The 17,540-nt window shown below is 35.0% G+C and overlaps 1 protein-coding gene and 1 non-coding gene across 2 annotated transcripts in view; one reads left to right on the forward strand and one right to left on the reverse strand.

The window, feature by feature from the left end:
• Nucleotides 1-15,619, reverse strand: part of LOC106077969 (homeobox protein GBX-2-like) — a 106,557-nt gene extending 90,938 nt beyond the window's left edge. The window contains exons 1-2 of the mRNA XM_056044059.1: nt 15,182-15,619; nt 1,916-2,445 (exon numbers count right to left, since the gene is read on the reverse strand). Coding sequence (XP_055900034.1) covers nt 1,916-2,132 — 217 coding nt within the window. The 5' untranslated portion in view covers nt 2,133-2,445; nt 15,182-15,619. The remainder of the gene's footprint in view (nt 1-1,915; nt 2,446-15,181) is intronic.
• Nucleotides 15,620-17,468: 1,849 nt separating this feature from the next.
• On the forward strand, nt 17,469-17,540 carry Trnat-cgu (transfer RNA threonine (anticodon CGU)). The gene has a single exon. It is a non-coding gene; the product is annotated as a tRNA-Thr (tRNA).

Below are 17,540 nucleotides of genomic sequence, written 5' to 3' on the forward strand. Positions count from 1 at the left end.
ATCATTTTAACCCAGCTACCATAATAAGTAAGTAAGATTCCCCTTTTAGACCTTGTGGTCTATAGGGCAGATGATGTAAAGGTCATCTGTTTTTGTGGCCTACGGTTAACGAGGGTGTCATGTAGCCAGCACAACGACCAACCGCCTTTACTTTTCCCTAACTAATGTCAGGTACCCATTAGAGCTGGGTGGACTCAGAGGCGCCCGAAGATCCCGAAATAAAAAATCCCAGTCTTCACCAGGATTCGAACCCGGGGCCCCTGGTTCGGAAGCCAAGCGCTTTACCGCTACCATAATAAATGCCGCCAATTCTAACCCAGATACCTTTTTTTTTTTTTCAATTCCTTTTAGCTATTTGTGGCGGAGGGTGGGTGGACAATATCTCGAAAACAGCTCTAACAATTTTTCTAGCATTGATATTTGACAGTTTAATCTATATATTTCGGGACACAGTAAAAACTCTGGTTTGACTGCTATAATTTTTCAAAATTATTGGGGACACAGTAACAACTCTGGTTTGACCGTTATAATTTTTCAAAATATAACTATGTTAAAATTAAATTTGGTTTACGTCTTATATAGCATTCAGGAATATTTTGTGCAACGTCTAATGTAGAAATTCGGGCTGCTGGAATTTATTTGTGACAATATACTTCAGTTTATAATACTTAAACAATTTATTGATTAACAATATAAATACTGTATCAGATGTATCTCTAACTAGATCCAGTATTCTAGTCTACACTACTGTCTTTTAATGTTTTTTTTTTTTTTATGTCTGGATCTATATCATCAAACTAGAATTTTCTATATTCTGAGTAGATCTATACATTGGCGTAACCAGGATTTTATTTCCTTTGATTGGGGCGGAGTAAAAAAAATCCTTTTTTTTTCTATCATTCATTATTTATTTAGAGCGAAGTAATTGCTCTCACAAAAAGTCATCGGCTCCATAAAGGAGAAATTGTCTTCAAAAATAAAACAAAAAAAAAACTTTATTTTATGTTATTTTTTTAATTTATAAAATAATGTATAATATTTTTTTTTTAAATATACGAAAAGTACATTCATTTTCTGCTTTAGTGAATAAGTAATACCAGATGCAACCCAAAATATAGGTCATTCAGATAATTGAATGGTTAAAAGGAGCAGTTTCAATGAGTTCCTACACCTTGTAGGATGTTAGGGGACGCACCATAATTGACGTACTTTGAACGCGGCATTTGGTAACGTCACGGAAATTGGGGTTAAGATTGCTCATGTTAATAATGTTCAGTTTAAGGCGACAACTTCGTATTACGGACAGAGACTAGACTGTGGCCTTTTCGTATTAAACTTCGTTTAAGTTATTCAACGGTCTGGACTTAGTTCTTCGCTTGTTCTTGTGTCAGAGTATGTTTGTTAGCTCGTGATTGCAAGTAAAACACCCGTACAAAATATCTTCTGAGTGATCTGTCGAAGCCAGACTGCCATTTATAAGTACAAGACACATGTATTGCAAGAATTCTAATAGAGACCGGGGATCAAGTCTGTAATCCAGAGGCGAAGTGTGGGGGGGGGCAAGGGGGACACGATGCCACGGGCGCCACCTTTAGCGGTGCGCCATATGCAGAGAGGCGAAAAAAAAAAAGAATTTTTGTAGATATTTTAGGTAATACATTCTAAGGTTATTTGGATTATGTTATTTTAAAATACTGTTTATTTATAAGCCTATATTTCTATGTGATGTTCATGGAAAATGGGGGGGGGGGCGGGAGAGAGGGCGCCAATACAGTTTCTTGCCCCGGGCGCACGTCTTGCTCACTACGCCTCTGCTGTAATCTGATTGTTTGTTGTTGTTTTTTTTTTTTTTTTGTCTGATCTAGTATTTCTTCGATTCTATGGAATTAGTGTATATATTACTAGATCTACTGACCTTTGAGAGAATTGGGTCCCAGTCGACCGTGTCCAAGAATGCCGTCGATAGAATAACCATTCATCCGCTGGTTAGCGTCCATGATTCCTCGGGCCATCATATCGTCCGGGTGGGCGATGTGTCCTGGGAGACCCTGGCCGTCTCCAAGGCCTCGGGGGAGAGGAGAGAATCCGAACATTCTCGCCTCTGATTTCAAGAAGTCGGCAGTTGTCGCCATCTTCGGAAAACCGGGGAAACTCCGGCAAGTAATAGATCTATGTCTAGAATGAAGCTATTTATTTAAACGAAGGCTTTCATATGTACATCCAATCATTTAACATAGTTGTCATTAATCCTTTAAGTTCGATTTCCGTTGTTTGCCTGAGAAAAATAAGAGTTATAGATTTCCAATCTTCATTTCCTGTTAGAAGATGATGTGACTGATACACGGTACTGGAAACGTTGAATGAAGAGACAGACTTGCAATGCTGATTGAGTCTGATGTTCTTTCCTTAGAAATGTCTCAGTCAGTTGTCTTCTTGGGTCGGACACTGGAGAAACAATAACAGAAAGTGGAAATAATTAAAAATAAAGTAAACATTTTAAACAAGCAAAAGAAAAAAAAAGATTACTTTTAAAAAAAAAGACAAAGCGTATCTTAAGGAATGAACCGGTAATAACTGCTACAAGCGGGCACTTCTGATCCACGACAGTGCTGCCAAGCGTATTAAAGTAAAATGTGATAATCATATTTAAAATCAAGAAAAATTAAAAAATAAATAGATAAAAAATTCAAGTTTCATATCCGGTGGATATTCTATTTCGTTTGGGGGCCCCTTTATTGTGGATTCCCTTAAATCCGACCCTGACACTGAGCCAGCAATCAGTAACCGCCTTTTGTGCTACTTTGGGGGCTTTATTATACAAATCAATATCGCAAACCCTGTACTAAAATCTATGTTACACTTTACAGTAGACAATTTAGACTAATCACCGATTAGAACCATGTCAGTCGTGACGCGTATATGCGTTACGCTACAGCTGACCTTAACTGGAGTGAAAAATTTTGTTGGCTGGAAATCTGATTCAATCACCGGATGTTTAGCATTCGGAACACAACGGGAGCCGGTCGACAGGAAGCGGGGCGTATAAAAAAAAATGTTACGCCGCTACGGTGACGTCAGTCGGCGGTCAGCGCTGACCATCTCAAGCTGGAAGATGGGGCGGAGGGGTGAGTCGGACAGTGCTAGGGAGCCTCCCCCAGGGCATCTGAAACTCTAAACAACATAATCTCCGGAAGACGATTGGGTTACGGTTTGTTGTTGTCTAAGAGGGGAACAAGGGAACTTGGGGAAAAGGGAACACTATCAGTGACCCACTGCTTGCTGTCAAACAAAACATAAATATAAAAAAAGGTTCCTCCCAACTGACCCTTCTCTTCACCCTTGTAAGTCGATGGACCATTACGTAGAGGAAAAATTGTGATGAAAATTTTACAGAACACTAAAGAATTAGGTCAAATCTTAACACCCTGAAAAAAATTTCACGACTATTTTATTTGAAATAAGAAAAAGAAAGTTTCATGTAATTGATTGGTCCAGCTGATGATTTCTACATAAGACTTTACATCAAGAATTAAATAAGAAATAAGAATGTATTCGGTTCAATAAATTCATTACATTCAATGCTGTTTAACAGTACACAGATCAAGTGATTTTAATCTCTCTAAAAAACAAAATTAGACAAAAAGATAAATATAATACACAGTAATATTTTTAAAAGCCAGTTAGAATTATAGATGTTTAAAAATTGTAGATGTTTAAATTGTTATTTTCGCTAGTATAATTAAGTCTAAAAACCTCTTTATATTTATTGAGGATTCAGTTTTTTTTCAGTTTTACATGTTTTGGATATTCCGACAGACCAATGAAACGACAGTCCAGAGCGCTAACCACAGGTCATAAATAATTCAAATGATTCAATTTTTAATCCAATGATGCTTTAAGTTTTTACTTAGTAATTTTAAAAAAATTGATAAGACTGTAAAACTTAGATTATTAGAGTTTAAAAAAAAAATCTAAATCTAAAATATTTTAAACGTATTGAATATATAGATCTAGATGTAAGCCAATTTTTAAATCTGCAAAGCGACTCTAATATATATCTTAAAATGTGTTTCCTAGTACAATGCCACTATGTATATCATTTCATCAAAAGAGACGCATGAATCAATAATGAATAAATCAATAATGAATGAATCAATAATGAATGAATCAATAATGAATGAATCAATAATGAATGAATCAATAATGAATGAATCAATAATGAATGAATCAATAATGAATGAATCAATAATGAATGAATCAATAATGAATGAATTAATAATGAATGAATCAATAATGAATGAATCAATAATGAATGAATCAATAATGAATGAATCACTAATGTACTAAATCTGACTTAAAGGAAAGAACTCAAAATCACTACCATACATTTCAATACCGAAGAAATAAGGTAGGCTACTCTTTAAAGAAAAACAAAGCAAAATTAATTAATTACCACTAATTGATTAGCTAATTGGTCAACTTTTTGATCGATGGATATAGTGTCTTTGACTATGAATAACTCTGTAAAATTTCAACTTGATCCGATAATGGGAGAAAAAAAAAACGTGTACAAAACGTGATATGAGGAATAAGTCCATAAAAAAAAAACAGCCTAATCTCTCAATAAGTAGCATTTCTTTCTCTTATTCGATAACAAACGAACAAAAATTAACGGCCACTAATTAATTAATTAATTAATTGGTTATTTTTTTTAATTCATGTTTTGTTAGATACAATAAATAATTGTGTAAAGTTTCAACTTAATTCGAGATTGGATGTGGGAGAAATAGCATACATGAAAATTATACCAGACAGACAGACAGAGTGAACTGATGAAAGCCTTGTAAAAATTATTAGAAGTAAACTCCCATATTACAAGTATTATGAATGAAAACGTTTGTAAACAAAATAAAATAAATACTTAATGGTCAGTCCACTGAAATGCCTTTGCTTCGATGACTATGGTGGCAAAGTAAAAGGCTTACACTTTTTATTTAATTAATGTTTTATGTTAATTATTCTTTTTAGCTGCAACTATCACAGTAAGCTAATTAGAAGATGTCAATTGAATTATAAGTGTGGAGACAAAATGGAAATACGAGTGGGCAAGGTCGGATTTAAGTGTGTGGAGACCCCGGGACAGAATTTTTGTGAATGCCCCTTACGCTTTTCAAAGGTTTTAATAAAAATCCACTTATTAATAAAAAAAAAAAAATTAAAAAAAAACGAATATCTAAAAGCATGCAAAAATATAAAAGTGAAAGGAGTACTTATAAATTAAATTAAAATTCTCCCTCGTTACAAAAATTAAACTATCAAAATATTCAATATGCATACTTTAGTAACAAGAAATGGGAAGTTTAGGGTCTATGCAATTTAGTAAATCCGGAGTATATTACGAGAATGCAAGCGGACATTTATGAACCACGACAATGTCGCAAACTGTAAGATTTTAAGTATTGTTGGTAAAAATGCGGAAAAAAAAATTAACAAAAAATGTAAAGTTGTTGACCCTTCGAACTATGGATTTTTTTCTATTGTGGGCCCCCTTCTCTGTGCGTATGCAAAAGAAATAATAATAATAATAATGATAATAATAATGAGTTTTATTATCCGTGAGGAATAAGTTTTACAATTGTGCATTACAAATAATAAGACACTATAAGAGCAAACAATTTAAAAGTATGCATATATTTCATGTAATTTATCAATTAGTTATGTGATTGTTTTATTTTATTATATTTCCTAAGCATAAAGGAGATTCAATAACTTGACCAACCCAGTCATGGACATGTTTTCATGTTATGTCATCCAGTTTTTTATTGGTGATTTTCATACCAAAAGTTAATCAGAGTAATCTGCTCTTTGTTTTCACCTTAATTATTTTTAACATCCCGTTGATGTTCTGTAAGCAATAAGATACAGAGTAAGAGTGAGAAACGAGCAAGCGATGTGAAAAAAATGTGGTGGCCATGTAATGGAATCTAATGAATAACATTACAAAATGAAGAGAGAAGTAATTTCGAAATAAATATACACACTTAAACGATGTCATGAGTGCCTTATTGAAGAATCACTGTTGCCAACTGGATTATAAAAATTACTTCAAGCTACAAGAGAAAGTACTTACAAATCAGATTCTACAGTGTTGAAAAGTGACTAAAAAAAATATTATATTGTTTATTAAAACACCTCGCATATTAATTCTTTACATCGGATACCCACCTAAAAACATGTACAATATGGCTTTGCCACCGGAATATAGAAAGTCCTTATCATCTATATAATTTGGAAAAATTTGCTACAAGATTTCGCCCCTTTTATATACAGTGTAAAAATAATTTATTTATTTTTTTGGTCTATAGTACTCTATAGCTATGATTTGTTTAGTTGGCAACAGCGTTCGTTACGTGTGACATCCTTGACATTGTTTAGATGGGTTTTTGTTTTTGTTTTTTCGTTGCTGTTTTTTTTTTTTTTATTTGTTTGTTTGTTTGTTTTCAAAATTTCTCAAAAAATTTCTCAATCTATTTTTCCTACGTTTTTCTTTCGATTTCCTTATATCGCCTCCACAGTAGGCCCTACTCTATATCGTTTTGTCTTCTTTATCTACGTTATTTAACCGCTACTATGAAATGGAGTCAAATAGGACATCACTAAGTTTAACATTTATCGTGCAATATACCCAATCAGTTGACAACCAATATATACATAAATAAAAAATATAAATACACATATGGAGTTATAGCCTATTTTTGTTTCTTCGAAAGGGGAAAAAGCCGCTATTAGTTTTGATTTGTCTGTCCGTTTGTCAGTCCGTCCGCTGTCTATCACGTTTAGATATCAAAAAGTAGAATAGATAGTGAAAATCCGCTTTCATGATAGTTTTCACCGTGCAAAAATGTGGCGAAACTGTTACTTTTAATCATATAAAAGAAACCTTTTTTTTTTTTATTAAATATGCAATAAATAAAAAAAAAAACACCCTTTCTAAATTATAAATATGCAAAATTTAAAAGGCAAGTATTTTTATTTTTCTGTATATTTCTATAACATTTATGCTAAGAGTTTTGTTATTTTAAAAAATGTTATTTAAAAAAATACATTATTAAATTAATTGTTTTCTTTAATACTAACAATTTTACGGAAAACGAATATTTATTAAAAAAAAAGATGCATTTCCAATGTATTACTATATTGCAACAAGATTTATTGAGCAGCGTTAAAAGTGGTGTCGAGAATTGAACATGTACAAAGAAATTCAAAACACCTGGAGCTTAGAGAAGTATTGCTTTCGTTTCCAAGTGAAACATTAAGACCAGATCTAGACCTTTACCCAACATACACCGCGTAGACAAAGTTACCAAGGCCGGTTAAACGTGTAAGAAATCAATCATTATTTGATATTTATATTTATGGTTTAAAAACTATCAAATATCTGGCGTATTGGTGTATCTGGTGTCCCGAATAAAACAACAACTGTTGATTAAGGAATGCTTTGTAAAACGTTTATGATTTGTATATGATTTTGTTTCCACTTTTTAACACTGAGGAATCTAATTTTCTGTTTATAGCATAAAACAATGTCAGTATACAGAGGGTACTACACTTTCACTTTATGACTTTAATCTTATCAATAAACAAATGGGCAACTAACTAACGGTAACCAAGGAGATCCGATGCGAAGATCAACTGTTACGCATTGAGATATCGATAATTTATAGCTGTACTCTTGTGTTATGTGGCTGGCAACAGTGAAACTCCATTGAGCGACCTTGGACATTGATTAGCTCATCGTGAAAATCTTTTAATACGTTACTCAAGGAACGAACGAATGTGATTCGGGGGTTGTGTTTATTTCTTTATTCAAGTTTCATTTTAAAACCAAAAAGTTGAACTGAAAATTTCACTCGCCAACAATCGACTTGGGGGGAACTGTACAGGGCAGGCAGGGGGTTGACGGATGAAGAGTGGAGACCCCTACGCCATGTATCTGCATAGTCCCCCCAGCAGGGGGTCAATGCTCACAATCTTCCCCTTAACATCTGCCCTCAGCAGCACGCCTTAGCGTTTTCCCGCTCCCCCCTCCTCCCCCTCCCTTAATCGTAAAATCAAACTATATCAACCAGTATGGGAGATTGTCTCAGCTTCTTAATGGTTTAGAACGAGCAACAGGAAAGTGAGATATTTATATGGAAGGAGAGAGAAAAAAACAACAACATTCAGACGGGAAGATCTGCGCAATCATCTCTATAAAAGATACAGTCTCGTATGGCCATATTTGTAGAGCACTATCTGATAGATGAACATTGTTACAACGATATTTTGTTCGCAAAAAAAAAAAAAAAGTCAAATATGAAGATGTCTTATCCAAATGCCATGTTGTTAGGTTTTTTTTCGTTTTAACCTTTTTTTAAGAGTTTTTTTTTTAAGCGAACGGAGATTGGGGGGGGGGGGGGGGGAGAAAATTTATTGAGTTTTAAAACTAGACTACTTTAAGTTTGACAAGGAATGCTGGGAACGGAAGGAAGCAAAGTAGAAGTGGAGGGCGTGGTGGTGACTGGAATTATGGGAAGCGGAAGAGGCTTTAAAGAGAGTGACCACAGCAACTACAAAGTTGGGAGGAAGTTTTAAATAAGATGGTGTAAGAGAGACAGATATGCAAATAGAGAGAGAGGGGGGGGGAGTCAGAGAGAGGGAGAGAGAGAAAGTGAACAAGTATAGATTAAGTGTGTGGATTACGAAGAGAGAGAGAGAGAGAGAGAGAGAGAGAGAAACAACAAGTTAATATAGAAGCCGAAAGAGCAGAAACCTTTTATGATGCATTGAAATAGTTTATTACTGGAGGTCTATAGTTTCTTTTTTTTTTACATTAGCCATTACTTATTTCATGATAAACATTACTTAGTGATGGTCACTACGTTAATCTTATTATTTCTATTTATATTAGCCATTATTTATTCCACAATTAATGTTACATAGTGATGTTAACAGAAACATCTGTTCACTAAGTTAATAAAAAAAAAGGGTATTAAGGCAGAACTTGTAAGGGCACCCACTACCCATTTTAGACCTTGTAATCTATTGAGGCAGATGATGCTCATCTGTATGGTAAACCAAGGTGTCATGTGGCCAGCACAACGACCAATCGGCTTTACTTTTCCCAAATTATTGTCAGTTACCCATTAGAAATTGGTGGACTCAGGAGTGTCCTAAAAGAAATTCCATGGATAGAAATTCCAGTTTCTCCGCGATTCAACAATACTTACTACATCGATTAAATTCTCCAATACAATGCCCACTTATTAAAACACAAATACTGTAAAAAAAAAAAAAAAAAAAAAAAAAAACTTTGCTTGGCTGATTTTGTAAGTAAAAAAAAAGTTTCCTTTCCAGACTTTGCGTTCTATAGGGCACATGATGTAAAAGTCATCTGTTTCTGTGGCCTTCGGTTAACGAGGGTGTCATGTGGCCAGCACCACGACCAACCGCCTTTATTATTTTACCCAACTAATGTCAGGTACGCATTAGAGCTGGGGTGCACTCAGTTACGCCCCAAAATACCTAAATAAAAAAAAAATCCAAGTCTTCACCAGAATTCGAGCCCGGGATCCATCGGTTCGGAAGTCAAGCGCTCTACCACTCAGCCACCGCGCCTCTCCCGCTGAGTTTAAGACATTCATTAACTTCTGTCCGAAAAGTTTTCGCCTCTAACGTCGTAAGTCCTGAGATAGTAAATCCTTTGTTTCGTTCATCCAAACCTCCATCTCAGAACGAGGCATGGCTTAAATCATCACTGGTCAGTCAATGTATATACAATCACTTAAAGGGAAACTCCGATGGTTTTGACAATTTTTGATATAATATGTGTTTTGATCTACAGATAATGAATGTATTATTATTTTGTTTTTATTTGCAATAATAACTTAGTAATTGATATTTTTCTGACATAATTTTCCTGCGCATCCAAAAACGGTCAGACTTTCACCGGGTTTCTATGTGACGTCACTCATGCCTATTAATTTAATCTATTGACTTACTGTATAACGGAAAACCATTACAGTAACGTTTACATTCTAGTAAAAGAAATATATCTTCGTCTATGCAGTTAGATCTAGATCTTGTAAGCAAAGAAAAAATGCGTATTAAAGGAGATTTACATGCTTGACTATCCACGGCAGTGTGTATCTTCTTGCCTGACCACTCAACACACAACAAGCACTATCGCTTGGTTGTCTTGTCATGACTGGCTACACGTAGTCTAGACTAGCCTTCCACTGACCAGTTTGTTCGAAGAGCCTAACAGCTACTGTAAGAATGAAGCGATACGATTGGTCAAATCTAGTTTCCCTTTCAGTATTGTTGAGGGAAGTGACGTATGGCTAACCTAAAAACAAAATATCAAAGAACTCTGTTTTTTTTTTTTGTGTTTTTTTTTTGAGATGTCAAGAATTTACTGTCTAATTTATTAAATATAAATGTTTCAAAGCATTTAAATAAAAAAATGGTAAAATATTTACTGTTACAACTTTTTACTTAGAATTTAAATATGTCAATAACTCAAATTTGAAAAACCATCGGAGTTTCCCTTTAAGATCCGTTCCATCCGCTCCCCTTCCCAAATGTTCCCATGTTTCCACAAAGAGAAACAGGTACACTGTCTACTAAAACATACAAAAAATGCCTATCTTGACAGCTACAACCTCCCCCCCCCCTTTACATCTTACCGCTTAGCTTTTAACAGCCTCTAAAACCAAATTAACTACTAACTGCCAACTCTCATAAATTTCTTTTGTCGCGAAGCAAGCGATGCCGGATTATCAGATCTTAATCTGGGACGGAGTAAAACTTATAAGTTGATAAATTCTACGAGATAACAATAAAAACGTAGAAGGTAGATCTAGTATCTAAATCCATTCGCAAATTCGCCTGGTCGTGCGGTTTGCGCGCTGGACTGTCGTTTGGATTTATCGAGTTCATACCCTGCAAAACAAAAAAGGTTTGCTATTCTAATATTACTTTAAAAAAGAGGTAAAGAGAGAGAAAGAGATGAAAAGAGAGTGATAGAAAGAAAAAAGAATTAGATTCAGAGAGAAATAGAGAATAGGACAATGAAAACCAAAAACAAGAGATGGCCAGTATGGTTGCCTGGACGTGCGGTTTTCGCGCTGAACTGTCGTTCGGACTTATCGATGGTCCCGGGTTCAAACCCTACCCATCTCCCGTCGTCCTGCGGGAGGTTTGGACTAGGAAGTAAACTATCTTCAATTCTAAAGGAACATCCGAAACATGTAAAACAAAACAACAAACAAATTAATCACTTAGCAAAACTTGAATTGTACAGCTAGTCCACACACAGCTAAATAAGATAATAAGACAAGACAAGATAACTTTTATTGGTCCAATCAAATGGAAATTCAGTTTGACTACAGTTGACTACAAATATATTTATTTTAGCCTTTTTTTATAGACTCACGCTCGACTGCACAAAGCAGCTATTAACTGACCAGGCTAGAGGTCAAGCAGTGTATGTGTAGAGCCATGATCAAAATATGGGTGTGTAATGCACAAATTATAAGATAAATTTTCTTAATGAATAATAAAGATTATTATTATAATTATTACTATTATTATTAAATTCTTTATGGGGTCAGACTAAAATTTTGGGAAACCTTTTAGCGAGAAATTTTAGTAAATAAATATGCGGGTCTTTGAAAAAGTGGTAACTTAGTGTAAAGATGGACGCATTCATTTCGAATAGTCTATTTGGAGACCAATTGAAAAAAAACAACAGATTAAGATATCGAGGTAATTGTTCGTTGGTCAGTGATTAGTATAATCATTGGTTATGACTGATTTTTCGCCTTCCTTTGTTTAACATTGGGTCGCTTTAACCAAACTACTTTATTACTATGATTTACACAAGTATTTTGTGTTTGTTGTAGACATTAGTTATCGTTGTAGTATTTATTTTATTGGATTGAGTTTGAAGATCCTTTACTCTGTTGGACCGTTTGGGGCACCACACAAGATCTGTAGGCCGTCTTTCTCTATTCTTCTCAATCTTTTGACATTGATAGAATCTCGTTCAATGTCAGGGCCGTCCATTCCTTTCTCTGCCCTGGTACTGTTCCCTAAAGGAAAGTTTTCGCGAGCCCTGATGACCTAGTGATCTGGCTATAGAGTTTTTGTTGCGTTTTTATTTTGACAGTAGTTAGCTGATCATCGTGGGGTTCTATCACTAAACTTATCCTGTATCTTATCTCGTCGTTTGTGATGTGATCTTTGTATGTGAGCTTGAATATATTAAACTCTAAACGCTACTGAGGAGATAGTATAAGATAGGCTTAGGATATGTTTTAGCTACGAGTCAAACTATCGGCTACGTTAAATTTAGGATCTGTTGTAGCTACGAGTCAAACTTCCCTTCGAAGTGGTCATTACACTTGAAATTGACCTGTTAATGTATAGTTAACATCGTCACGTGGTTATCTTCTGTTTGTTATGCCACAAACTGAAGAAAAGAGAAAAACCTACTTCCCAGTTCTGTCATGTTAGTTCCTTTCACTTAGGAAGTTTTGGAAATCAATTTAAAAAAAATCACCAAGTAATAATTAATTAGTCAGTGGTAATTAATTACTTTTCTTTTATATTTTACAAAAGGGAAATAAATATCACAGTATTAAGAGATATTTTTGTCAGTATGCAATTCTTTCCCTTATATAAGCATTCTTCGTTTTTTGTTATTTTTTTTTTTTATTTTTTTTTTATATATTCTGCTTATTTGTATTGTATATGTGACAACATCCAAGCAGGTAATCATCATTTTATCCGGATCAACGATTTTTGACAAAATACAAGTTTGGCTTATCTGAATAAAAACTGATTATTGGAGGCATTGCTTGTAAGAAAAACATTATAAAAGCCGGCACCTACCTTAACTTTAAACAAAAAATTGCATCTCGCTTATGAAGTAAGTAAATGAAAGATGCTTCACATAATTGAAGGTCCTGGCGAACCAAATTGAATCAGGTGTACAAGACAGCGACCAGGTGTTGCCCTTATTTCAAAGCCAACGGAATTGTCTTTTCAATGAAAGTTGTTCGCGCGAGGTGTTGTTTTTTTTTTTTTTTTTTTTTTTTTTTTTTCATTATCTAATATCTCATGATAATTATTTCATCACGTGACAATCCCAACTACTCAAGGGGGCTAATTTGTTTGGCTTTTGTTTGCTATTTCATAAACATTTTTTAAATGTTGTTTTTTTCCCTTTTCTATTATTATCTGTTGTAGTTTCTACGTGTGGTCATTGGATGGGTTATTATTTTAACCGTAATGTTTAATTGTTCTTATTGTTGTATCTGTTGTTACTAATTTAAGTTTGCATAATTTTGATTTTTTTTAATGGCTACTTTATTTACTTATTTATTACTCAGTAGAAGATGACATTGCCCAAAAACACATAAGACAAAACCATAAGTTCCATGTTTTCACAACAATTAAGGTGAACATTGTTCAGAAATTGTTTAAACTTGACGATCATCAGGGTTGATATTAATGTTAATGAGTGATAATTGCCACTACGTTTTAGTTGTTTAAATTGTTCTTATTGTTGTATTTGTTGTTACTAATTTTAGTTTGCATTCTTTTGAATTGTTTTTAATTGCTACATTGGTCGTTATAAATGTTGTTGTTTTTTGTTGTTATGTTATATTTGTTTTGTAGATAATTTTTTGCTATTATTATTGAATTTTCATGTCACAAATTTTGTTGGTTACTTAGTTGTTGTTTTTTTGTTTGTACTTATTTATTGTTACTGTTGTTATTACTTTTGTTGCCGATTATATATTTATATTTTTATAAATTTATTGCTAGATTTTAATTTGTAAAAAAAAAATAGAGCAATGACCTCTGAACCCATTACTTTGGGCATAATTACTTTGAACATTAAGTACTTTTAATATAATTATTTTGAATATCTTGTAATCTTGGTGTGAAAACAGTGTATCATGGTAAGGATTGTCTTTAAAACATGTATCTTAACATATAAGAATGTGTTTTATATTAATCATTAATAAGTCAGTCTTAGAAGTATATTGAATCTCGTCATGTCAGCTACACAAGCGCCCTCTAAAGAGAAGATAACTATGTTCTACGCAAACTCCATATGTTGATCTATTCGTGCATGTTCATTAGAAACTCCTCTAGTTCATGGGTTTCCCTGGCTGATTCAACTTCTTCCACGCTCTAATGGCTCTATCAAAGAAAGAGCACTTATACGAAATCTTCCTAGAATACGGAATAAGAAATCTTTTTTTTTAAGAGAGCTACAGTCACAAGGCTTTGTTAGTTTATTTTATATATTACAGACGTTACTTAAAATAAAAAGTTACATCCTACGCATTTTATGTGTCATCGATGACTTAAACTCTGCTAAGTCGTTGGTTTTCTTGGCTGATTCAGGCAACCATTCTCTAATGGCACTAGGGAAGAAGGAGCACTTGTACGAATTTGTTCTAGCGTATAGAATAAGAATGTGCTTTATATCTGTGTGTTTTTCTGAGTATTTAATTACATTGTGTATTTCTATGTGTAAAATATCTTATCTTATGTAATACAGACGTTACTTCAAAAAAGAAGATGATTACGTCCTACGCGTCATGCATTTAGTCATGCATATTTGACTTAAATTCTGCCAAGTGTCTGGTTTTCCTGGCTAGCTCAGGCAACCCATGCTCTTATAGCACTAGGGAAGAAGGAGTATTTGTACAAGAAGGAGTATTTAAATTTAAATTATGGTTCAGTGTCTAATGTATTATACCTACTTTCATTTTTATTCTTCTGTCCTGAAGTGTCTCTAAGTTTAGTGATTCTACTAATGTTGTTACTCTAATCAAATTGGAATATTCACTTGTTATAGTCTCAAATGTTTTACTAGACGCAAGTTATAACTAACTTTGTTTTGTTGATTTATAATAAGATCCTCATTCTAAGTAAAAGTGTGAAGGAACAAGACTATAAGTTGTATAATCTATACTCATTACGTTGTACAATATAGAATATGTTTTGTAATCGAACTAATCGTCTAAGACTTAATAGATCTAGATCTAAGTATCAGACACTTACAAACTAGAGAAATGAAATTAGCATGCCTGGTTTAATGCCATAACAAAAGGGTTACCTTTCGGTGTCTTTATCAGAGCTAAATCAACTTAAGTCCTCAATTACAGCAGCCCGAATCCAACACGCAAGCGCGCACGCTCTCCCACAAATGCTTTGTGTAGTGTGTGAGGGTGGGTCTCGCAGGCCCCCGGGTGAATTATAACTCCCTGCGTTTGTGAATCAGAAGAACTGGCGTTAATTCACAAGATAATGCTCCTCGGTCCCCGCTCGCTGCGTAATCAGTGAAAAATAAGCGGGAACTCACTGGAATCACAGTGCCTCAAGTTAACTCCTAATGTCTTAATCCAGAAAGAGGAAGAAACTGAGGACTATCGAAGATCTAGAACTAGATCAAGATCTAGAACGTTGTTACGTTTTATTGAAATAAAAGAGGTCTTGATGCCTTTGAATATTTTCCCCTCTCTCTCTCACTCTCTCTTTAGTCTGATGTGCTCATCTTTTTATTTCTCAAGGAAATCGTATCACGTTAACTTATTATTAAGTCGATATGTCACCAGCCTGTAATAGTTCCCGCCCATTTTCTTGACCACTGGCCCCTCCCCCTGCTGACGTAAGCCCCTCCCCTGCTGGTTCTGCTCGAAGCGCTTCCAAAATAACAAAATAAGGATGGGGAGAGAACTCTAGGAAGAGGGGGCTTGGCTTTTTTACCGGTGCCAGAGTTATGGGCCGTGAGATTGACGACGGTGTAAACAAACTGAAATATTCGTGATGAAGCTGGAATAGAAGGAAGGGGGAGGGGTGAGAATAAAAAAAAAAAACAGGGGGAGGTCTCACACACACATTCAAAAAAAAAAAAAAGAACTGCATCTATGTCAGTAGGTGAGAGGCAGAGTGATCGGGGCGCCGGGGCTGGCATTTTGTTACAGACACACCAGCCAACACGCTCTCGTGCTGAGAAGCTCGTGAAAGAGCATGTGCATCATCTGCGAGCCAGTTGGGTGCTAGCATAGCAACAGAGACAGAATACATAAGGAGGATGACCGAGGGGTGGGGAGCGAGAGGGGGGGGGGGAGGCCAAAGAAAGAGGGTCACCTCCCGCTGACACAGAAAATGGTTTTAGTTTTATGGTCTGGGCTCAGCTTCGGTGGATTGCCCATGTTCTTTTTTTTTTTCTTTCTTTCTTGTACATAAGCGGCGCCCCCCTATCAGGCTTCCCCCCGTGACTCCATTACAACTCCGCTCCCCCCTACTCATCCCACAGCGTATTACATGTATAGAGTCGGAGTCGGACAGAGCTATTGTTTCTAGCTTATTGTTTACTCTCTCGAGAGGAGCTCGCTTGTCCGGATGACTTTTGTCAATTTACATCCTAAGTCAGATTACTGAGTCCGCAATGCCTAACATAGTAGACCAAGAGTTTGGTAAACAAATATAGGAACCTGGGGGGGGGGGTATAACAAGTGACGAATTTACGTACGTTGAAGCTTGGCTCATGATATTTGTTGAGAACCGCCGACCCCGTCCCCCCCCCCCCCCCGCTCCTACCCTCTTTCAAAAGTGTTCCTCGAAAATCCCTCGATAATAATACAAGTATTTCATAAAAGGCACGTCAGGTTTAAAAAAAAAAAAACAAATTAAGTGCTTGTAATTTGAATCTTATTTTCTTATTTATTTATTTATTTACTATTCCTCATTGATCCGTGTAAACTCATTTCTTAAAAATATCACATTTATTATTCCATATGCTAGGACAAAGTCGTCCAAGTTCTCTATCTTTCTTTGTGGCATTAGAGCGTGGAATGGCTTGCCTGAATCAGCCAAGAAAACTAAAGACTTAGCAGAGTTGAAGTCTCAAAGATGCATGACTAGATTAACACATGGATACGTGAAGGAAGAAATTATATTCTGTTTTAAAGGAACGTCTGCAATGTATAAGATAAGATATGAGCAACCCCCCCAAAAAAAGCAAACAATACTGCATGTAATAGACATGAATTATTTCGATCTAGGATTTTTGAAACATTATCTCAATGGAAACAAACAGGAAATGGCTATGTTTCATATATATGCGTGAATAAATAGTTCTGTGATTAATAGCCCATTCTTGATCTTATTGATAAAACAACGAAAAAATATTGTCACGTGACAACCATCATGAATTAAACATTAGATCGTAAATTATATTGAAGAGATAGAGCACCACGTGGCTAAATGTTGTTTGTTTACGATTGGTGAATGAGGTCCATTAACTGACTGCATTGAAAATATGACTTAGAAATTTTAAAAGATTTACTGGAATCTGATGGCCAATTATTGAATAAAAAGCAAACTCATAATATTACGAAGCCTTCGTGGCCAAGTGGTAAGGCGTCGGTCTCGTAAACCGAAGATCCAGGGTTCAAGTCCCTGCGGAGGCA

Source organism: Biomphalaria glabrata, chromosome 10, assembly GCF_947242115.1.
Source record: "Biomphalaria glabrata chromosome 10, xgBioGlab47.1, whole genome shotgun sequence".
Classification (NCBI taxonomy): domain Eukaryota; kingdom Metazoa; phylum Mollusca; class Gastropoda; family Planorbidae; genus Biomphalaria; species Biomphalaria glabrata.